General features: G+C 35.7%; 1 protein-coding gene across 4 annotated transcripts in view; it reads left to right on the top strand.

The window, feature by feature from the left end:
- AGTPBP1 (ATP/GTP binding protein 1) overlaps positions 1-25143 on the top strand; it is a 172356-nt gene that overhangs the window by 87727 nt on the left and 59486 nt on the right. For all 4 annotated transcript variants that reach the window (XM_029203528.1, XM_029203531.1, XM_029203530.1 and 1 more), the window contains 4 exons: positions 8576-9291; positions 18022-18105; positions 19234-19320; positions 19406-19554. In XM_029203528.1, the coding sequence (XP_029059361.1) occupies positions 8576-9291; positions 18022-18105; positions 19234-19320; positions 19406-19554 (1036 nt within the window). The remainder of the gene's footprint in view (positions 1-8575; positions 9292-18021; positions 18106-19233; positions 19321-19405; positions 19555-25143) is intronic.

A 25143-nucleotide genomic window follows, 5' to 3' on the forward strand; every position in this document is an offset into this window, starting at 1 on the left:
GCCCCCCCCCCACCCCCCGCCAAGTTTCACACACTAACAGTGTATTCTGGTTATAATTCCTGGTTGCAATAATTCCTGGTTGCTCAAAGAAAAAGACTTAAATGTGAAGCTGTATGTGAGAAATAAAAACAGAGAAATACTTACTAGCTAATGTTTACATTTCACAGTTCTAATTATTCAGGTTTCTCTTTGGGAACTAATGAGCTTTTGGATGCAATAGAAGAAGCAGCAAGTTGCTCCCTCTCCCCCCCCCCCCAGTGTCTTGGTACTCCCCATAGATTTGGGGTATGTTGGAAGGTACGTTGAAATCAGGGGTAGTAGAAAGAGGGCAGGAATGAAGGAGAGGTTATTTGTCAACGAAAAAGAAGAAGACAAGAAGAGGCATTTGGGAAAGGATACAGGGTGATTTTCTTTCATGCCACCTACAGGAAGTATCTGGCTGCTCTTTGCACACTTTTGTGCCCAACTAAAAACCACTTTAAAATAAAACTCCAGAGATGACAAATACTGCCAATGTAAAGCAGAAAAAATATATTGTGGAAGGGGTTTGGGGAAGGAATTGATTATTCTGTGAAGAAATGACCTATTTTCTTCTCTATTTGTATACATATAAGAATTATATAATGTGAGTAAAAACTGTAGGAGTTTTGATGTGGGAATAGAGATGACTAGTTTTTTAATAGGTGTTAAGGTCAGGATTTTGATCCTCATTATTTCACAAGCCAGTTCTTTTCTTGTAGACTATGTTGATGAGTACTGGTACATTTGCCTATTAGTTCAACAACCAGAATAGGCCACCCGTGATGGTTTCCTGCTTGGCACCTTTGAAGAGCTGGCCAACTTGTGCTTTAGTTTGGCTGCTCCTAGAACAGACTCCTACTTTTGGCCTGACTTGGTGTGACCAGGGTCAGATGGTAAAGACAGGTGTGTCTGAGTGTTAAGAGCTCTGAGGATTCTTCCCAAGTGAGTTACCCCTTTTTACTGTGTTTAAGCAAAAGAAGTTACTTCCAGTATTTCAGATAGTACATATTTATTAATGCCATATTTTTAAAGCTTAAAGTAGAATAGTTAGCTCTATGTATATAGTATATGTTGCGGGAAATAGCACATTATCTTCTATGTACGTAATTGGAAAATCATTCTAAAGTAATTGTGTTGGCACACTTTCTCATTTTTCAGTTTCAGAGGAATGCACTGTTCAAACACTTTAATCTCTAATTTTTTAAATGTGTGTTGGAACTATGTACATGCAGCGATATTTAAGTGATGTATTTTTGAGAATTAAAAATATTTGGTTGGCTCTAAATAGGAAGTGTTTGAAAGAATGTTTTTCAGCTATCATTGTATCAAATGATACAATGATATGAGATGGCAGATCATGAGATATTAAACAGAAATGGAATTAATTTTGATTATGACTTTTTCCACTTGGATTTGCATGTCACTTTCAACATCAGCCACTGAAGCTTAAAATTACTTGATGTGTTTGTTTTTACCTGAACACCACCCACTTTGTTTCCAGATGTGTTAAAGCTACTATTCAATGGCCTGACAGAGGCAGAATGAGTGCATTTGAAGTCTACATAAAGAATTATTAAAGTAGTTAGCAACAGACTTTTTTAAGGGGACCTTACACATGCTTTTAAAGCTATGATTATTTATTTGTAGGGACAAGTATAGTTTTATTTTCTTTTGTTTCTTGATAGCAGAATATTAGAAGTGTCAAAATCCTGCATTTTCACAGCTCTGTTTTCATACATCTGTGGTAGCATGATGACATTTACCATATGGACTTTTGTTATGTTTATTTCTTTCCCCTCTTTTTTTTTTTTGTGGTACGTGGGCCTCTCACTGTTGTGGCCTCTCCCGTTGCGGAGCACAGGCTCCGGATGTGCAGGCTCAGCAGCCATGGCTCATGGGCCCAGCCGCTCTGCGGCATGTGGGATCCTCCCAGACTGGGGCACGAACCCGTGTCCCCTGCATCGGCAGGCGGACTCCCAACCACTGCGCCACCAGGGAAGCCCCTCTTTCCCCTCTTTTTAATTTGGTTTTAAATTTTTATTAAAGTTATGCATGGACAAAGTTTAAAGAGCAAATAGTTTTACATAGTCTAATTAGGAAAAGCTGTAGTCTCCTTCCTATCTGCTCTTTCCTACAATCACCTTTCCATATGTTTTTGAAGTTAATCCCTGTATTTCTAAATGATATGCTTACAGTGCCATGTCTTGATATTTCCTGCTTTCATTCTCTCCCTCTCTCTTTCTACTATCATCTTAAGATAGACGTCCAGTAATTTTCAGCTTTTCTTCTCTTCTAATATTTACATTTTGAGGCTATAAATTTCCCTCTAATTACTGTTTTAGTTGCATCACACAGGTTTTGAAATTTAGTGCTTTCATTATCTTTGTTTTGAAACTTTTTTTCCATTATGACTTTTTCCTTTGATTCATTGGTAATGTCAGAGTTGGCTTTTTGATTTCCAGCTTTTTGTTTATCTTTTTATTGACTTCTAGCATATTGTAGTAGGATGAGAGGACATATCCTTTATGATTATAATCTTTTGAAATTTTTGAGGCTTATGACTTTGAATATGGTCAATTTTTGTTATTATTTCTCATGTCTTTGAAAAGAACTCTGCTGCAGTTAGGCACGGTTGTATATTTGCCTAATAGGACAAGATTGTTAATTGTGTTTAGAAGCTCTTTTCTATCATTATGGATTTTTATTCCTGTGTTATCAATTACTGAGAAAAGTGTGTTAAAGATTTCTGATTATGATTGCAAATATGTTTCTTTTTGTAGCTGTGTCAGTTTTTGTTACATATTTTTGGAGGCTTATTATTTATTGTGTATAAGTGTAAATTGATTTCTCTTCCTTTCAAATTGAACTTTTTTTTTTTTTTTGGCTGCGTCAGGTCTTAGTTGCGGCATGCAGGATCTTTCCGTGCAGTGCACGAGCTCTTCATTGTGGCGCGTGGGCTTCTCTCTAGTTGCGGTGCACGGGCTCCAGAACACATGGGCTCTGTAGTTTGCAGCATGCGGGCTCTCTAGTTGAGGCATACGGGCTCAGCAGTTGTGGCATGTGGGATCTTAGTTCCTCGACCAGGGATTGAACCTGTGTCCCCTGCATTGGAAGGTGGATTCTTAACCACTGGACCACCAGGGAATTCCCTCAGATTGAACCTTTTATTGAAGTTCGTTTTTATCTGTAAGACTTTAAGGCAAAAAGTTTTTTAAAGAAAATATTAATGTAGTTACATAAATTTTAGTTACTTCCCTGGTATCTTTAAAAATCTTTTCACCAACTTCCTATTACCCTTAGCTGTTTATCTTTTAAACAGCATATAGTTGGATTTAAAAAACTCAAGTCTGAGTCTTTGCTATTTAACTGGAGTGTTTAGATCACTTACATATAATTATTCATATATTTGGATTTGTGAGATCTTATTTTGTATTTTCATTTGTTTCATCTCTGTGTCTTTTTGTCTTTTTCTTGCCTTTGTTTGGATTATTTTTCCTCGTTTCAGTTTTTTCACCTTTATATGAAAACTATACAGTCTCATTATTTTAATTTTATTCAACTTTCTTGAGGTATAATTTATGTGCAACAAATTGCATTCATTTAAAGTGTAAGTTTGACATATATGCAAAAATTCTAGTTACTCTTTTTTAAAAAATTTATTTCATTTATTTTATTTTTGGCTGTGTTGGGTCTTCATTGCTGCACGTGGGCTTTCTCTTGTCGTGGCGAGCGGGGGCTACTCTTTGTTGCAGTGCACGGGCTTCTCATTGTGGTGGCTTCTCATTGAGGAGCACGGGCTCTAGACACGTGGGCTTCAGTAGTTGTGGCATGTGGGCTCAGTAGTTGTGGCTCGCAGGCTCTAGAGCATAGGCTCAGTAGTTGTGGCGCACGGGCTTAGTTGCTCTGTGGCATGTGGGATCTTCCTGGACCAGGGCTCAAACCCGTGTCCCCTGCATGGCAGGTGGATTCTTAACCACTGCGCCACCAGGGAAGCCCTCTAGTTACTCTTGATAAAATAGTAAATATATGTATTTACTAAATTCTGAAGTTAATTAGGATCTTTCTTTTCTCTTCTTAATTATAAAACGAAACTTAGGATACTTTATATACACTTCCCAAACCTTCAAAACTTACATGCTTTGAATTTATATTTTAACTCTAGCTTTTAAAAAAAACCTCATATGATGCTACTGCTTTGTGTTTAGATTCAGTGTTCAAGATTTACGTACATTTTCACTACCTTTTAATTTTTTATTTCTTCTTGTTTCTCAGACTTTCTGTCTGAATTGCTTTCCTCCTGCTTGAAATGTTTTATAGTATCTGTCTGTCTGTCTCTTTTTTGGTCCAAAAATGTATTTATCTTGTAATTCTTCTTGAAAGTCAGTCACTGTTTCCCTCTAGCTGCTTTTTTAAAATCAACTTTATTTAAGTGTAATTTACATGCAATAAATTACAAATACTTAGGTTCAATGAGTTTTAACAGATATATACAATTGTGTAGCTACCAACCCTGTCAAGATATAGAATTGTTTCTGTCACCCCAGAAATTCTGCCTGGGTTTCTTTTTAGACAATATCCTCATCTCTTGCCCAGGTGACTACTGATCTGCTGTCACTCCAGGTTAATTTTGCCTGTTTTGGAATTTCTCAAAACTGGGCTCATATAGTATGTACTTTTTTGTGTAAGCCTTCTTTTGCTCAGTATGTTTTTGAGATTCACCTGTGTTTTGCATTTATCAGTGGTTTTTTCCCCTTATTGCTGAGTAGTATTTCATTGTACGAATATACCACGATTTCTTTATTCATTCACTTCTTGAAGAGTATTGTAATGTTGGCAGTTTTGGGCTATCATGAATACAATTGATACCACCATGTGTGTACAAAGCTTTTTTGTAGGAAAGCTTGTAGGCAATATGCCTTCATTTCTCTTGGATAAATACGTACAAGTGAAATTGCTGGGTTGAGTGTATGTTTTCACTTTATAAGAAATTGTTTCTGGTGACTTGTAAGATTGTTTCTTTAGCTTCAATGCTCTACAGTTTCCCAGAAATGTTTGTTAAGTGTAGGTATTTGTTAAGTCTTGTTTGGGATTCATTGTGTTTTGGAATCTGTGAGTGTTGTTTTCTCATAAGATTTGGAAAAATTCTTTATTCTCTTCTTCAGATACTGCCTCTTTCTCTTTCCCTCTCTCTTCTCTTTTGGCATTTCTAATTGAATGTAGATTTTCTAACTCTCTTCCATATCTTTTAACTCTTTTTTTTAATGTTTTCCTTCTCTTTGTTTCTCTGTGCTGCATTTAGGTAATTTCATCAGAACAGTCTACCAGTTCCCTAGTTCTAATTTTTGCTCCATCTAATCTATCAATAGAAACATACATTAGGCATTTAAATTTGTTTTTGATTTTTAGAAGGTTTAAAAAAATGTTTCATCAATCTTTAACTTCTTGTTTCTTGTCTTTCATTTCTTTGAACATATTAAGTATAGGCATTCCTTAGTCTTATAGTTTTAGTGTCTGAATTTCTTGCAGGTTTTTTTTTTTTTTTGCGGTATGTGGGCCTCCCACCGTTGTGGCCTCTCCTGTTGCAGAGCACAGGCTCCGGACACGCAGGCCCAGCGGCCATGGGTCACGGGCCCAGCCGCTCCGCGGCATGTGGGATCCTCCTGGACCAGGGCATGAACCCATGTCACCTGCATCGGCAGGCGGACTCTCAACCACTGCGCCACCAGGGAAACCCTTGCAGTTTAAAAAAAAATTTTTTTTTTTACCATGAGCTGCTCGTTTTCTTTATAATTTTGTGGAAATTCCAGAAGTTTTTGTTGCTGCTTTTGACAAGCACTGTAATAGATTAAATTCCTCATTGAGGATTTTTGGACCACCCAGATAATGTGAATTCAGGCTGCAAATTCATGTGGTGTGATAGCAGGCTTTTGGTACCATTTTTTGAGTAGTGCTATTCTTCACCCTCTTAAGGTGCTAAGGTTTGAGACAGTTGACTTTCCTTGCTATTATTTGTTTTGTGGTAGGGTATTTCTAGGGCCTCTATATTGAAGGTTTAGTTTTCTGGGGTTCCTCTTTATGGAAGGGGTATCTTCTGTTGGACTCCCCACTTTATGCAAGCTCTGGGTTATTCTCCTGTTCTTTATACTTTTTGAGATGGGAAAACCTATACCCTAGGTTACCTGTTTTAACAAACATTTTTCAAGTGAAAGCCAGCTTCAGTCTTACAGCTTTGGGATCCCGTCTTCACTTACTATTTGGTTTTTAATCCTTGCTTTCTTATTCACTTGCTGTCATACTTAAAATGTTTTAATATCTTTTTTTTTTTGGCCGTGCCGTATGGCTTGCAGGATCTCAGTTTCCTGACCAGGGATTGAACCCTGGGTCAAGGCAGTGAAAGCTCTGAATCCTAACCACTAGACCATCAGGGAACTCCCAAAATATTTTAATATCTTTTCCAACAGTTGTAAATGTTTCTGTGGGGTAGATAACTAGCCCACCAGGTTTCCTACAACAGATTTTTAAATGCAGATTTCTTCCCTTACCTACCACTTTAGAAAAAATTTTTAAAAACTATAGTACCTAATGTTGTCAAGGAAGAGAGAAGTTGAAATAGATACTCTCATATACAGTTACTGGGAATAGTATTAATATTTTTGGAAGGCATTTGGACAATTTGTACTAAACATTAAAATTGATTATAGTATCTGGCTCTGTAATGCCATTTCAGTGCTTGGGAAATTATCCTAAACAAAAAATTTATGCAAAAGGATGTTCATTGCAGAGTTCTTTATAATAGCAAAATTTTGGAAATGGCTTAAATATACATCTTATTTGTTTGTTTAAATCCTTCCATATTCTGTGAAGGATTTAATGCCCAGCAATAGAATAAAGGTTAAATCCATTGGGTTTTTTTTTTTTTTGATAAAGTCTTACATAGACCAAAAAAATGTCTAAAAGTATAAAAAGAGAAAAGGCTACTTGATCTGTCAGCAGCATCCTTTTTTTAACTTGTCTTCCAGGACACTTTTCTTTCCTGGTTTTCATGTTTCCAGCCCAGCTTTTTCTTCTCCATCTCCTAGTGTTTCATTTTCATCTCCTCAACTTCTTAGGATTGTAGTATCCCAAGGTGTACAGTCTTTTGTCTTCTCTTATCTGTCTGTTTCTTTCCACTGATGATTTCCAGTCTCATGGCTTGGAGTAGTATCTGTATGTGAATGACTCTCAAAGTAACATCTTCTGCATGCACCTTTCTTCTGAATTCTCAATGCATACATTCAGCTGCCTGCTTTACATCCTTGTCTATATGTGACTAGCTCACACTTAACGTTCCAAAGCTAAACTCCTGATGCTTTTCAGTTGTTCAGGCAAATACTTTGGTACCATCTGTGACCTCTCTTTGTACCTTTTACCCTGTATCTGGTCTATCAGGATATCATGTCTTTTTGGCCTCACAGTGCATTTAGAATCCAACCACTTCTTACCAACTTCCGTAGATTACTGCAGAGGACTCTTAATTGGTCTTCCTGCTTCTGTTACCCCCGCCCGCGCCTCCCCAGAAAGACAGAATCAAACTAAACAAAAAAGAATTACGTAGCCCCAAATGCCTAAATGCTGTGGTTAAGAAGCCTGCACTACAGTTTTGGTTTTTGTCTTTTCCCCCCACCCCCTTCCCCAAATATGTCATGTCATGGCACTCATCTTCTCAGAACCCTCCATTGGCTCCCAGTCTCATTCAGAGTAAAAAGCAAAATTCTTACAAGAGTCTGCAAGGCCGTACAGTGTCTGGTCCTCTTTACCTCTTGGACTTTATCTTGGTCTGTCTGTTCCAGCCATCCTAACCTCCTTGCTGTTCTCTGACCACACCAGGCCTTCTCCCACTCAGGGGTCTGGGAACCGTCAGCCCTCTCTGTCTTTTGCTTATATCTGCTCAGTGAGCCTTCCCTAATCAATGGCATTAATATTGCCACCCACCTATCCTCCCCCTGGCACTTCCAGTCCACGTTACCCCTTTCCCCCTCTTCTTTTGCTTTAACACTTTACCCTCTAACATCCCATAAAATATATTTGTATCATGTTTATTACTGTTTCTATTGACAGTCCTCTCCCCTCCTTCTGTAGAAGAATATAAGCTGCAAAAGGGAAGAGTTGTTTGTTTTTTTTTAACTGATGGGTCTTAAGTGCCTGAAACTGCTTGGCACAGAACAAACACTCTAAATATCTGTTGAATTAGTGAATAGCAATTTAGCTGTTCTGTTTCCTTTAATAGATTTTGGATAATTTTAATGTCTCTATACTTTTCTAAAATTTCTCATATTTGTTATATATAGGCACTATTTTTATAATAGAAAAAGTAAAATTAAGTGTAATGAATTTTGTGCTGGTTAAACATTTTGTCTTTTATTAGCAAAATTAAAATATACCCTGTTTTACCCATCTTTAAAATTTTCAAATGTTAGGTTTCTGAATCAGCATATAAAATGAATATGATCTTAGTTTTGCTAATATGTATAAGTATTCACATATAAAATATTAAACTTATTTTTTATTTTCAAAGGACTATGATTTAATCTCCAGAGAACCAAAAGCTTTTGTGTTTGAGGGAAAAGTACGTGGCCCTATTGTTGTTCCCACGGCAGGAGAGGAAGCGTCTGGGAATTCCAGCAATTTAAGAAAAGGAGTTGTAATGAAGGCGACTGTGTCTCCTAAAGGAGATGAAGATAATAAGAAACCAGCCTGTGCGGATCTGGCAAAAGAAGACATTAAAGATAATGACAGAACATTACAACAGCAGCTAGGTGATCAAAACAGAACTATTTCATCGGGCCATGGCTTAAACAATGATATTGTGAAGGCCTTGGACCGAATTACATTGCAGAATATTCCTTCTCGAACAGCCCTGGGTTTTACTGCAGGAATGAAGAAGGACTACAATCTCCCTGTCACTGCCCTTACATGCGCTAATGCATGTTCACACGTGGCTGCTTGTGGGAATGTTCTGTTTGAGGGAAGAACTGTTCAGCTAGGCAAGCTTTGCTGTACCGGAGTCGAAACTGAGGATGATGAAGACACTGAGTCTACTGCATCAGTGGAACAAGCATTAGTTGAAGTTCCTGATGGACCAACACTCCACGACTCAGATCTTTATATTGAGATTGTGAAAAGTACAAAGTCTGTCCCAGATTATTCGGAGGTGGCTTATCCTGATTATTTTGGTCACATTCCCCCTCCATTCAAAGAGCCTATTTTGGAAAGGCCTTATGGTGTACAAAGGTGAGTTGTAGATTTCCTCTTCCTCATAAACAAGATCATTGTCAAAATGTGGAGCATGCTGAAAAAAACTGCTTTGGGTATTTAGGAAGAAAATTACTCTTAATTAAAGTTAGTGTCGGCAGAGCCCCCTCACCTCCCGCTTGTATCCCTCACAAGCAACCTGTAGTAATAAATCTACTTCTTGCCTATCAAAAGAAAAAAAATAAAGTTAGTGTCATTTTTTTTATCCTGCTTTGGAAATTTTGCATTGTTTTGAAATTGTCTGTATGGGTTTACTTTATTTTCTAAGTTCATTACCTATTCAAATGAAGCCAGCATAATAAACCTGACCATTGTACAATTTAGAAATTTTCTATTTAGAATGATTCTGAAAATATAAGAAGATTGTTTAGTAATCTTTGAAAAAAATATTTTATTAGTTATATATTAATTTAGTAATTTGATTATTATTTGAACTTGATTTAGGTATATAATCTAAAAATACCAATATGGGCAGCATTATTTTGTTGTAAAATTTGGAATTGGAAATATACAATATAAAAATTTGGGATTCATAGGACCAAACTTATTAAATTTTGCCAATTAATTTTAAAAATTATGGTTAGTATTAACTGTTGTCAACTAGTGAATATTGGGCACGTAAATACATTTTTGGTGCAAGTTGACTGTTTTCAGAGATTATGATTAAGGGTTTGTGATGGTGGCTTACCAGTACTTAAGAACATTTATATGTTCTTGCTATGGGTATGGTATGTAATGATGAAGGAAGACATTACTGTGCATATTTGATCCTCTTTAGACTATGAGCTCCTTTAAGGCAACACCTGTGTCTTATTTATTTTTTATATTTAGTATATAATTAATCATTTTTACTTGGCAACTTAGTATATGTTTAATGCTACCAGTTGACTCCTTGATCCGTAGGTATGGCATCACATACAACATAGCATCAGAACAAGTGACTGACTTTGCTGGGACGTGGGGCGGGTGGGAGGGAGGGTGGGCCTTTGCCTTGTCATCCACCAGTTGTATCACAGACTGCATCATCCAGAGGCGACGGGCCTCTTGGAGTGCTGGAGTGGCCTTCAGAAGGCACAGATGAAGCTCCAACTCAGAGGAAATACTCTGCAGGGATGGGCTGCAGTCTTACAGGATGCAGTATAGGCACTAAGTTAGAAATTTCCATTTGGTTCTGTATCCCCAGTAGAAAGACTAATGGGTCTGGGAAGCAGGAGGTGGAAACAGAAATAGTCCTACTTACTGTAGCTCACAGTGTCCCGCTGGGGAACTTTGTGCAGGCGTGTGTCCCTGCACCTCTGAGCTCTGCACCGTTAGTAGTCCTAGCCCCAAAGTGGGTGTAGTCTTTCCACAGGGGACATAGCAAGGGTACAGTTTGACTGCAAGCTGTGGTTGCCAGTGGCTTACTTTAGTCTCTTGTGTCTAGGACCAGCAGACAGGACCCAGATCAGCTAAAGGAGGTAGGATTGCTTCTACACAATGGCAGCAGGTTGACTACGGGTGGCACTCAAGTGATCCACTAACTTTAAGTGTGAGTGGACACATGACGGCCACCCTGGAATGAGGATGATATGATTGCCAGGGTCTCAGACACCTAAGGAATGTTTGGGTCACTTAATCACATCAGCTACCAAGACCTGCAGAGGTATGATAGGTGAGGCAGAGGGGAATTTTGATAGATATCGGAGGATGGAGATGAGTTGCAGCCCTGAGAATAATTGCAGTGATGGATGGGGACAGCGTTTGTCCTGCTCATGTTTTTCTTCTAAGTGTCTCCTTAGTAGAGGCCCACAGGAACTGTGGAGCAGCTGCTCTCCAAAGATGGATGGAGAAGTGGATCCATGCAGCACAAGGGTGGGCTGTGGCAGCCGTGGCAATGAGTTTCTCATCTCTCCCTTCCTGAGAGAACCTGCTGTGAGGCTTTTAGTTGCCCCCAGCCTTCAGCCACTGTATTTTGGAGATCCCTTGCAGTATTATTGCTGAGACCATGTCCTCTCTGCATTGCTTCAGCCATTGGCTGACCATGATGATGGTACTAGAGCTGAGCCATTCCTGACCAATGCGGGGATCTGATCATAGGCAGTCTTTGCTCTGTGGCTTCTTGTTGGCATGGTCGAGACTTTTGCAGAGCTGCACTGCAGTGTGAGGCTCTCCTACTCAGTGTTCTTTCTCTTCCCAGAGGTAAAATCTGCTTTTTGGACAGACCTGAAGGCCTGTCACGCCTAACTACTGCTCCCTCTCCCCTTTGTTTTTCACATGTGTTTCCCCTAATAGATCTCTTGCACAGTTGGCTGCAAGAGATTGTGATTGTGCCTGGCATTTGCTTTTTGAAGGACCTGAACTGACATGCCTGGCATGAGTCAGAATCAGTCAGCAGCTAGATTTTTCTCCTTTTCAGCATCACCGCTTAGCCTCTCTATCTCCTGGCAGTCAAAGATGTCATCTTGGCTACAGAAAGCTCTTCCTGAACTTTAAGTGTTCTTTAAATGCTGAGAGCAAGTTTCCTCGTTAAATTGCCTCAGTCTGAAAGTTTTAGTTTTCCTTATTAGCCTATAATATCTGAAGTAAGATTAGAAGGAAGGAAGATTGTGGAATTGGGCTATAACTATTATATAGGTCTCTGACTCTCAGCCTTAATTTAACTACCAAGGATCCTTCTTATTTCCCCTCATGGACTTTGTTATGAAAGCTTTTCTCAGTCAAGACTCTTATTTAAGTATTTTACCCATTTGTGCTAATAAAAGACATAAATTCCTGCTAAGCAGAGCCTCTGATTAACATTAGATCACCTTTTCAGTTGATACATTTATTGATATTGATAAGTAAAGAAACTTGTTTTAATTAAGTGTAGCTGTACTGCAAATAAGTGTATCATGGCCACGAATAGTTGTTATACCTACTCTGTGGGTTTTCAAAATGTCTGTGCTGCAGGTGGGGAGCTACACCCTCAACTCTGGTGGCCTCTGTCCTCTTTGAGCAGCTTTTTCTAGTGTTGGGCTTTGTCATTGCCTGGCTGGGTCTTTAAGAGAGGATTATTCCACCCACAGTCCCATAGTCTACTTGCTGTCTCCCCAGGACTGTGCCTTTCCTGGTAGAGGAGAAGTTTATACTGACTGGAATTACTGTGGCTCTTCTCAATCCTCCTCTCTTTCTTCATATTTATGGTGAACTCTTTCACCTCATTCCTGAAACACAGACATTGCAATTGCTTTACTCATCTAATCAACAGATTAGAAGTTCGACCTCTTGAGTATATTAGGCCACCTTCAGATTTTTTTCCTGAAGTAATTGACTTTTTCTCTTGCCTCTCTACACAGGGTAATGTACCATGGAGTTTGTTATGTTATTCAAAACAAAGCTTTAAAATATAATTTTGAAACTAAACAGCATGATAAATGATTAAAAAAGGTCACTCAGAGTTGGGATATGTGTTTTAAAGTTGGGTGTGTTGGTGCAAGTTAAAGTGCATAGGAGATTGAGCTCAAGGAAATGAAAACACAGAACACCCAATGATTTACAACCTGGTTTCCTGCATCCACTCTGGAAAATTTACAATGAGAAAAGTAGGACCCTAAAACACCTTGGAGGGTTAGATGATCTTTTTATCCTGGAATTTTCAAAGATTTCTTACCCCACTGATTTTCATCACCTTGATAAAAATATTTTTTTGTCTTCTGATTTGTTACAACAGAAATAAGTTAGAAATTATGAAGTAATCTAACCTTTGCTAGTCTCTTTTGCTGCATCATTATATATATTGTGTGACTGTGAGTGTTGCAAAGAACACCTTTCATCTTATTTGTCATAATTTCCATTTTCATATCATTTGTCAAAATTTCCATGGGTGTCAGATATTTGATGTGAGGCAGGAATATAACTCTATGTCAGTGAAACCAAACATTATGATTCTGTTTATTTAGATGTGTAGGACTTTCCCCAGTAATGTTAATTGCTTTAGATATAACTAATGCAAAAAATATATACTTAAAATGTTTCTGAATTATCAGTACATACTAGGCAGCAATACTCTCATATTTGAGGGTTGTTACTCTTTTTCTCCTTATTTTATGTACTCTGCAAATATTTGTCAAGTATTTATGTGGAATTTGTGGTGGGCAGTGTCATCCCGATGCAGAGAGATGCAATGTGTCAAAGCTTCTTTTCTCCCATCATTTTTGAATAACGGGTAGAAAACGTCAGAATTATTTGTTCCTTCAGGTGACATTAATTTGAGACTGGAAGAACAAATGCCTGTAGCGGCAGTACTTGGACAATTGGACTTGAGAGTGCTGAGGCCATGTGCCATGGTGAGGCGTTCTGGCAGGTCAGGATACTCTGAAAAGCAAGTCGAAACACATGGATTCTAGACTGGGCTCTCCCACTGACTTTGTGTGTGTATATTTGAACAAATAACTTTATTTTTCCAGATACCAATTTTCTTAACTAAAGGCAGATCACTGTTTTTGAAACTGTGGGTTGATGTCCATTAGTAGCCAGTATTGAAAGAGAAAATAGCAGTGTGTCACATCTAGTGCAGCCAGGTATTGTTTTATAAACTTTTTGTTTCAGCTGTGTGTGTGTGTGTGTATGTGTGTGTGCGCTTGCGTGCGTGTGTGTGTATGTAGGGCTGTGATTTTTTTAATGTATTTCTTGAAGGTCACGGTCAAGAAAGTTTGATAATTCATCTAGACCAGGGATAGCAAACTATGGCCCACAAGTCAAATACAGCTTACTGCCTATTTATGTTCAGCCCACCAGCGAAGAATGGTTTTTATATATTTAAATGGCTCAAAAAATCCAAAGAAAAATAATATTTTGTAACACATTAAAATTATATGAAATTCATATTTGTGTCCATAAATAAAGTTTTATTGGAATACAGCCAGTCCTGTTTGTTTATGTACCATCTGTGGCTGTTCTTTCACCACAGTGGCAAGGTTAAATAGTAGTGAGAGAGACCATGTGCCTTGCAAAGCCTAAACTATTTACTGTCTGACCCTATATAGGAAAAGTTTGCTGACCCCTGTAGCTAGGTAGTGTGAAGGCTTTATGGTTCTGTATTTGTAATAAAATATCAAATATGGGCCAGGTAATAGGTATTACTAAAATACTCAGAAGTGCTTCCTTATTTTTTGAAATACATTGAGGATATTGATTCTAGTTTGTTTATCTTATTTGCCTCATCTTCTGAAACTTATTTTTTGAGCAAATGATAAAACATTTTGTAAATGTCAACTTTTAGCTCAGTCACTATCTGAGTACAGTAACGTTGTAAATGACTGATGTCAGAATTAATGAGGATTTACTATTTTATCATTTTCAGAAAAGGAAGCATTAGATCCCTTAAAATTATTCAGTGAAAATATCTTTTTGTCATTTTGAATTTCTACTTTATGATAATCTTTCTTGTATGTAATCACTGATCTTTTTAAAAGAAAGTACAATAAATGAATAAAATTTCATTAAAAATATCTTCACCTCATTTGGAGGGGGAAAAATCCATTATAAGATTCATATCTCAATGTGGATAATGCACTGACATTTTTAAAAAAATTATTGTAAATACATAATGATGATTACTTGAAATCCATATTTTTGGTTTTAGTTGGATCAAAAATTAAAATGAAGCATCTGAGTTTAAAGTGTATTTTCCTTGTATTCATATTACATAAAATTAGCATTTTGATTTTCTTCACATTGTTTTTCTGTATGTTTTAGAAAAATTGCCTAGCTGTATTTTATAAGAATAGATATTTTATTATAAAATATAATTCATTACCTTGTTTTAAAAAAGCATTTAAGGTATTTTACAAAAATACTTTCAGCAAAATAAAATGAAAAAAATGGCAAAGAAACGTGGTGACTCTTAACCTCAGAAATATGTTCAGCATTTTTCAAAGTAAGAGACATTTTTTTTTTTTTAAACTGGAGTATAATTGCTTTACAATGTTATGTTAGTTTCTGCAGTACAACGAAGTGAATCAGCTCTATGTACATATATATCCCCTCCCTCGTGGACCTCCCTCCCCCCGTCCCACCATGCAAATTAAAATGTACTGAGATATCATTTCCCACATATCAAAAATTGGCTAAAATGTGGAAGCTTGACAATATATTCTATTGATGAGGCTGTGGAGAAACAGGCTCTCACATACATTGATAGTGGGATTTTCAATTGACAATACCTCTTGTGGAGGGCAGTCTGACAGAGTCTATCAAAATTAAATTCCTTTGATACATTAATCCCACATCTGAAAATTTATGGTATATATATATATATATATATACACGATATATATGTACATATACACATGTAATTTGCACATCTACGTTCAAAGTTTTTCATTGTAGCATTGTTTTGAGATTGGAAGCAACTCAAATGCCCATCGATCAGAGACTAGTTAAATAAATTATGGTATATCCATTCAATGAATACTTTGCAATGATTAAAAAACAAAAAGACCTCTGTACACTGATAGAAAGAGCTACAAGATGTATTATTAAATAAAATAATCAAGGTGCTTGTGGAAGGAAAGTAATAAAAGTAGTTAACTGGATAAATGAACAGTGTGGGTTGTGTTGAAAGTGAGAGTCTTCATTTTATACTTTTATGTAATATTTGATTTTTGTACCAGGTCAATATATTACCTGTTGAGAAATTTAAAATTAAAAACGTAGGTGAAGGAATTGTGGCAAAAGCAAAATAAGGAAAGCAAAACCTTGGATTTCTTTATATCACGTTTAGAATGGTTCATGTACTTCTGGAATGGAGATAATAGAAGTATTAGTAGGAGCAACACTAGCAGAAAACTTTTATATTGGGTGGTTTTTACGGGCCAGACACAGAAATAAGTAAAAAGCACTTTGTATGCAGTGTGTATATGCTTATAAATTATGTCATTTAATGGTATAACAGCTCTATGAGGAAATTGCTATTATTTCTCCTGTTTTATGGAAGACTATGCTGAAACTTAGGATTCTTGAGGAACTTATCCAAGGTAACACTGCTAGCAAATGACAGAGCCAAGAGTCAGCCTGGTCTACGTCATGAGCCTGTCCTGTTAGGCATTCATACATAGTGATCATATATATGTGGTTATACCATACTCATGAAGAATATCTTCTACGGGTCCTCAGAGAATACTTATGTAATGAACAACATATCCCATAATATCCTGATGGTTGAGTAAATATAGCAATGAGGTGTACTAAATTGTTTCTCATAATGTTGTTCTGTATTGGTTGAAACCTAACAAAAGTACAATTTTGGTGTTGGCCACATATCATGTGAACTTTTGAGTATTTACTAGACTGAATGGGCTGCAAATTTTTCAGACTGCCTTACACAAATTATTTTCTTCTGAGCCAAGCCTTTGATGATGAATGTCAATAAGTTTGAGGTTATAGTCCCCAAGGGTACCTAGAAAATATTTATTGTTTTGTTTTGACTAGAGAGCCATATATTTTAATAGGCAGCTGAGGTAAGGTAACAAAGGATTGATATCTTTTATGAAAGCTGTGCTGCTTAACACAAATGTATGAATAAAAGGCTAATTGTCCTCTTTATTAATGAGGTCTGAGGGCAGGGCAAGATTTCCCTCAGGTGTTAGTTTTAGGTCTAATCTAAATTTAATATAAATGGGGAGTTATATCTCCTAAAATGCAGTGTCAGAGGTTGAAAACCAGTGGCCTGTAGGCCATATTCAACTTGCTCGTGATTTTAGCTTCACTTGCAGAGGTTTTTGTTTTTTAACTGAATGCCAACATTTAACATTTGAGAGATCCCACATAAAGATCCAAGTTTCTGCTGTTTCTCGGAAAATTGGTATGACATCCTTAACCTCTGTTTCCTACCTGGCAACATTCATTTGTTTTTAGACAGAGCCTGCGTTCCCCAGTTTTCCACAGGTCTCCTCAGGTACATCACCTGCTGGCCCTGTAGGTGTCGAGCTTTTTTACCTTGTTTTACATTACAGAACATTGCTGTAGAATTGAGCTATTATATCAGCCTTTTAATACCATTTTCCTTAAGTAAAGCCCCAAACTTTTGTATGTATTAAGTGTTTGCACATTTGTGGTAGATATCAACCTTAAGATTTAATAAATTATTTTGACAAATGGATGTATTTAGTCATTCACCATACTTGAACACTTGTATTTTTTGGTATGGTATGTACCTAAGTGCCATCTCTTTCATTGTTGGGGATCTGGTTGATATAAATTTTGGATTTGTTATTATTATAATTAATAGCTTTTTAAAAGTTTGTTTCTTTAGAAAGAATTTGACTTTTGAAAGTTACAACATTGACTCTAAATCAAGGATTTATATCACAATCCTTTGATACTGGGTTTATTTCTTGATATACTGCTTTGTGAATAATGAGTTATTTTTTGTAAAATAAAAATTAATAAATTACGCTTAACTGCGTAACTGCTAGATTAAGAATTTCTATGTAGAAAAGCATAATAGACATTCAAGATTTTTTTTTTCGAAAACTATTGGCCTTGTAGCTAGTTATTTTCTGTAACTCAGACTTTTAAAATACTGTTTTTTGTCTTGTTATAAATTGATTTTTTTTTTGTACACAAAATATGTAAAGGAGTGATCATTTTTATTTTAAGAAATATTTTTATCATTTTATACTTTTTAATCCAAAACTTACTTGGGAGATAATAATGAATTTTGGTCAAACTTCTTTTTTATGATTTCAGGACAAAAATTGCCCAAGATATTGAGAGGCTAATACATCAGAGTGATATAATAGATCGAGTGGTATATGACTTAGATAACCCAAAGTAAGTATGCTTTTTGTTTGTTTGTTTTACTTTTATTGGTTTTATTCCTACTGTAAAATTTCAGTGTTCTTTTAAAAGACAAAAAAATATAGTTAACTTCCACCTAGTTAACCCTCACTACGTTTTGATCTTCTAGCAGAGATGTAATGGTAATGTAAATCATGTTTATTTACTTAAATTGAATATATCGCAAGCTTTTATTTGATCTTAGGTGGGCTTTTAATGGGTTTAATAAGGGAAAGGTCACAAACTGATGCTTTGTTTTTAAAAACTGAAATTACCTCCACTTAAGAGAGTGGAGATACCACATGAATGCTGCAATTTTGTCCTGTAATACTGAGCCTTCATTTCCTTAGGACAACAAATTACCATCCCCTTTAGAAGGAACATATGCTTCCTACCTCTCCACAGTCCCCACTTCTCTCTTTTGTCTCTTACTGCTTACAATCTGCTTCAGTCCTTTAAGTTACTTGCCTGACCTTTGAAGCCATTTGTTTGTGATTCTTGATGTTTTAACATCACTTCCAATTTAGGATTATCACTGGTACCATTGTATTTTATGGTTTAAATATAAGTAAATAAGTGAAAATGAAAAATGATGAAGGTGACTACTATTTATCAAATAAGAAATTTAATCAGCCTGCACGTGGGTTTTCCCTCTCCCTCAACATTCTAATATTTTGGGGAAGTTTCATATTTCAGTAGTCTCATTTGGAAGAAATAAAACATTTTTAAAAGATTTTTGTTAGAGAGTTAGGGTAAAGTTATGTCAGAGCTAATGACTGAGTTTGAAATAATATTCTCAAAAATGAAAAACAAATCTACCTTATTCATAACTTCTTAGTTATTTCTAAAATTTTTGTGATTAACACTGACTATAAATGTGGGAACAAATCTCTACTCGTAATTATAATTTTTTTGTCTATAAATATTAGCCAAAGTTTGTATTTTGCTTGTGTTGGTTTTGTTCTTTGGTTTAAAAATAATGAGGAGGGTGAGGCAGCAATAATGGTGTGTTTTTTTTTTTTTTAATAATGGTGTATTTTTAATCTGTAGTGTAGTTTTATTTTTTGCTCAGTTGTTTAAATGCAATGTATTTTATTATTCTTACTTTAAAATTTCATTTAGTTATACCACTCCAGAAGAAGGAGATATTTTGAAGTTTAACTCCAAATTTGAATCTGGGAATCTGCGCAAAGTAATTCAAATTAGAAAGTAAGTCTTTAAAAATTTTCCCATTTTGTATGTGCACAGATTATTTTCCTAATTTTCATCAAATTTGTTTATTTTCTGTTTTCAGAAATGAATATGACCTTATTCTGAACTCAGATATAAATAGTAATCATTATCATCAGTGGTTTTACTTTGAAGTCAGTGGAATGCGACCAAGCATTGCTTATAGGTTCAACATCATTAACTGTGAAAAGTCCAACAGTCAATTTAATTATGGTAAGACAGAAAGTTTTCTTTCCCAATTTAGAGGGCATGCAGGCATTGTAACTGTAGGATAGAAGTTTTTAAAAAATTACTAATGTTTTTTAAAAGTTTCAGTGTTCTTTTGTTTTTTCTAGTTTTCAAAATTCAGATATTTATGCAAGATTTGACAAACTAAGCTTTGCTTTGTTGGTGAAAAGAGTTACCCTTATAAAAGCAAGCCCTTTAAAATGTAATAAGTGGGGCTCCCCCGGTGGCGCAGTGGTTGAGAGTCCGCCTGCCGATGCAGGGGACACGGGTTCGTGCCCCAGTCTGGGAAGATCCCACATGCCACAGAGTGGCTGGGCCTGTGAGCCATGGCCGCTGAGCCTGCGCGTCCGGAGCCTGTGCTCTGCAACAGGAGTGGCCACAGCAGTGAGAGGTCCGCGTACCGCAAAAAACAAAACAAAACAAAACAAAACGAACAAACAAATGTAATAAGTGAGGTTGATTTCATCCAAATTGAATACAGCTATAAAGATTTATTATGTATGCTGCTTAAAATCAAGTTTTTAATAAAGTCTGTTCATCCAGAAGAGAATTACATAAAGCAGTCTCTTTTTAACTGTTTATTTTGAATAGATTCCTAAAAAGTTAAAGTATTATAGAAGTTGCAGAAAGGTTCCATGTTCTCTTCACCAGATTTCCTCTCATGGTTACATCTTACATAGCTGTACTGGAATACCAAAGCCAGGGTTTCAAATACCAGTGCTATAGGTAGATGGCATTTTTGCTAACTGTATTTATTTATTCACTTTTATAAAATAGTACTTACTACTTTAAGCTTCATTAAAATATTTTAATTTTTACACTTAAAAGCACACATTTTGGAGTGCTGCTTCTCTATTAAAAAAAACTATACTTCTGTGTGATAATTTTTTCCTTTAGTGTCATTTTAAATTTAAAATGAATAAAATTCTGTAAAACTAAATCAAAACAGTGAGACAGATGGCTGCTTTAGTTTTTAAGTTTCTCCAGCCCTTTGGGTATTTTTGTATGTATATCATCCTTTCCAAACCCACTTCGTGGAGAATTTGGAAAACACAGTGTTGTTAAGAAAATTAAAACCATCAACAGTACATCATCCAGAGAAACTTATTTTATTTGTTTATTTTTTATAAATTTTATTTATTTATTTATGGCTGCGTTGGGTCTTGTTGCAGTGAGCAGGGGCTACTCTTCGTTGTGGTGCACGGGCTTCTTATTGTGTGGGCTCTAGAGTGCAGGCTCAGTAGTTGTGACACACAGGCTTAGTTGCCCTGTGGCATGTGGGATCTTCCTGGATCAGGGCTGGAACCCATGTCCCCTGCGTTGGCAGGCGGATTCTTAACCACTGTGCCACCAGGGAAGCCCGAGAAACTTATTTTAATGTTTGTTGTTTCTTTCCAGCTTTTAAAATAATGCAGTATGTGATTTTTCCATACATATAGTTATGTATTTATTTAAAAAAATAATGCTCACAACCTATGCAGTTTCATAGTGTGTATTTTAACTAACCATTATATTTATATTGTCAGTATTTTTCTGGTTATTAAATATCCATCTGAAGCAGAGTTTAATGGACATCCTGTGGAAGTTCTGTAACTCATTTATCCAAACGTTCTTTTGTTGGACTTGTTTTATTTTCCTTCCAGTTTTATTGAGATATAACCGACCCTACAGCACTGTATAACTTTAAAGTGTACAGCATTATGGTTTGACTTATATCATGAAATGATTACAATGTTTAGTGGACCTATTACAATTTAAGTTGTTTCTAATTATTTTCTATTTTAAATACTACTGAGATAAACATTGTACTAAATATTTGTGTGTATAATAATTTAGTTACACATTCACAGAAGTGGAATTTCTTTGTCTGCCAGCTGTAAATGTGTTTTTTTTTTTTTTTTTTTCTGATTAGGAACAGTGGATCTTATGGGATCCACTGTCCAAATTAGGGAATTTGGTAAAGGAAATACACTTTAGAGAAGAATCTCTAAGAAGGAAAGAGAAGAAAAAAACCCACTGTTTAGCATTTTGTTAGCCATCCTTAAACTTATTCACATTCACATAATTTTAAAATTAAATTTTACCCTTTTATAGATTTGGGATCACAACATGAAAACTCATTTGTAAACTATATTTTTAAACTACACAACATATTGTAAAAACATTTCCCTGTGCCATTACATATTTTCAGCAACATCATTACTAATGTTTGTATAGTATTCTGTTGAGTAATGTACAATAATTATTTAAATGATAACAGATTGACGAGAATTTGTCTTTTTCAACATTTCAAAATTAGGAGCTGTGTTGCAATAGATATCCTTAATTATTTTCTTGTGTGTATGTTTCTGATTATTGCTTTGCCATAAATTCCTCCAAGTAGAATTTCTCAAAGGAAATGAACTTATGTTGGTGAAGACTAGGGAAAATGGGTCCTTACAGTGCTGGTGGGAGCGTTGAATTAGTTCAGCTTCTTTGAAGTGCATTTGATAGTATGATTTTAGTGTTTATATTTAACTTCATCCATGCAGGATTTATTTTGGTATAGTCTGTGAATTGGGATCTAACATAATCCTATAGTTTGTAGTTAAGCAGCTTTAGCTGAACTAATTCTTTCTCAAAAGAGTTTTAAACTGTTGTTGATGAATTCATTGAGTTGTCAGACGTTGACATTTGTAACTCATTTGCAACTGTATTCCTGACCCACTAGTAAAAACAGGATTGGGAACATCACTCAGAAGACATTGTACATTGTTGCCCTATTATAATTGTTATAGAAAACGGTCAGTTTAGAAAAAAACAGATTAGAAACTGGTTTAAGGTATCACACTATTGCTTATTCATAATTTCTGACTTTCTGAGTTTGGGTGGAATTTTTCTGACCTGTTAGTCATACTGTGTATCCCTTTTGGTTTGAAACACCACAACTCTCTCAAGCTGTGGCCTTCACAATATACCAGCATTTGTTTGGGGGCTGTGTGTTGCTCTAGCACCACTTGATTTTAATTATCCTGACCTTTCAGTCTTGTGTAACATCATTGTTGTTCTAGAACCATTTTGTTTTTAAAATTATTTTGAATTTATAATATAGTTTAACATCCTGTAATCTTTTTCAGAAACAGTTTAACAACTTTTTCTAACTTTATTTTTCCTGAATAGTTTATTCTGAATATCATTCTGAGTAATTTTATCAAGTGCCCCAAATTTCCGTTGCATTAAACTTATAATGTGGGAGAAATTGGATTTCTTATATTGTATTCAATCTTGCCACTTACGAACATGGTGTATTTGTTTACTCAAGTTTTTTATGTTCTCACCTAAATTTTTTAGTTTTCTTTTTGTAAGTTCCATATATTTCTTAAGTATACCTTCATTCTTAAGTATTTTATGTATTTCTTTTTTCTGTTGTGAAAGAGTACTTCTCCCTATTTTCAAGCTTGTTATTATTTATAATTAAGAAAGCTAAGGATTTTTATATGTTTACTTGAAAATCAGACTCCTTAGTTTCTTATTAGTTCTCATAGTTTCTCAGTTGATATTTTGAATTTTCTTGGTAGGTCCCTAGAATTTCTCCTTATCCCAGTTATATCATATATGTTTCATTGCTTGGCTGGAACTTTGAGATTGTTTAAACTAAAAGGAGACTTTGGGCATCCTTGTTTGATTTTGAATTTAATGTGAGTGCTGTTTGTGTGTGTGTGTGTGTGTGTGTGTGTGTGTATTTTTTTTTTTGTGGAGGTGCCCCGTGGCATGCAGGATCTTAGTTCCCCGACCAGGGATCGCACCTGCACCTCCTGCATTGGGAGCGTGAAGTCTTAACCTGCTGGACCGCCAGGGAAATCCTGCTAGTATTTATGTTATGTATGTCAACTTGTTTTGGGATACATATTCTTTCTTATACTAAAGAATTGCTATTTTTACTGAATTTTTAAAATTAGAAATATTTTATTTCACTTTTTGCATTTATCAGTGTGACCATATAATGCTGTGAGCTGTTAATGTGCTGTGTTATAATTATTTAATAATGTTTCTAATAGTAAACCATCCTTGAGTTTCAGAAATTAGTCTGTTTTGCCCTGTGAGTTAATCTTTAATACAAATACTTTGCATTTGTTAGTATTTTGTTTAAAGGTTTTTACATCATTGGTCATAAGTTAGACAAGACAATTTCCTGACTGGAGGACTATCTTTTTATAGTTTTGGAAGCAGGCTAATGCTAGCATTGAACACTTAAATTAACAGCTTTTATTTCCCTACCCAGTGTTCTGGAGCAGTTTAAATAGCATTTATATGTTTTCATGAAACTTGGAAATAATGCACCTCTAAAGTAGTCTGATTCTGTGCCCCTTTTTGGGGGGGAGAGGGAGCATCTGGATAACTTCTTCAGTTTTATGTGACTCCATATAGTCTAGTTTTCTATTTTTTACTGAGGCAGTCTTGATGATTTATGTTTTCTTACACAGGTGACATTTAGATTTTCAGAATTCACTAGCAGAGAGTTGTATGCAATATCTGTAGTATGTGTGCTTGCATGTCCCCTTGTTTGCTTTCCTTTTTGTGTGTGTGTGCATAAAACGTAATTTGTTTTATTTTACTATTTTAAAAACCTGTGTCTTAGTTTTATTCATTATTTCCTTTAAAAGTTTTTTTTTTAAATTATTAATTTCTCCCTTGTCCTCCCTGCAGGTTGATATTTTTTCTCTTTCTAACTTCTAGTTTATTTGCTTAAATTTATTTACGTTTATTTTTGTCTGATGATCAAGCATTTAGGGTTTTTTTTTAATTGAGGTATAGTTGATTTACAATATTAATTTTAGGTGTACAGCATAGTGATTCAAAATTTTTATAAATTATAATCCATTTATAGTTATTAAAAATATTGGCTCTGTTCCCTGTATTGTACAATATCCTTGATGCTCAATTGTTTTATACATAGTACTTTGTACCTCTTAATCCCCTGCCCCTATCTTGCCCCTCCCACCCCCCCTCTCCCCACTGGTAACCTAGTTTGTTTGTTCACAATATCTGTGATTCTGTTTCTTTTTATGTTCACTAGTTTGTTTTATTTTTTATATTCCACATATACATGATAAAATACAGTATTTGTCTTTCTCTGTCTGGCTTATTTCACTGAGCATAATACCCTCCTAGTCCACCCATGTTGTTGTAAATGGCAAATTTTATTCTTTTTTATGGCTGAGTAGTATTCTGTGTGTGTGTGTGTGTGTGTGTGTGTGTGTGTGTGTACACCACATCTTCTTTATCCATTCATCTGTTCATGGGCAGTTAGGCTGCTTCCATATCTTGGCTATTGTAAATAATATGAACATTGGGGTGCATGCTTATTTCGGAGCTCCCGGTCTGTTCCATTGATCTGTGTATCCATGTTTGTGCCAGTACCACACTGTTTTGATTACTGAAGCTTTGTAGTGTAGTGTGAAGTCAGGGAGCATGGTACCTCCAGCTTGTTCTTCTCTTTCAAGATTGTTTTGGCTATTCAGGGTCTTTTATGTTTCCATACAAATTTAAAATTTATTTGTCCTGGTTCTGTGAACAATGCCATTGGTATTTTGA

Source organism: Monodon monoceros, unplaced genomic scaffold (assembly GCF_005190385.1).
Source record: "Monodon monoceros isolate NGI ecotype Baffin Bay Population unplaced genomic scaffold, NGI_Narwhal_1 Super_Scaffold_5, whole genome shotgun sequence".
Classification (NCBI taxonomy): domain Eukaryota; kingdom Metazoa; phylum Chordata; class Mammalia; order Artiodactyla; family Monodontidae; genus Monodon; species Monodon monoceros.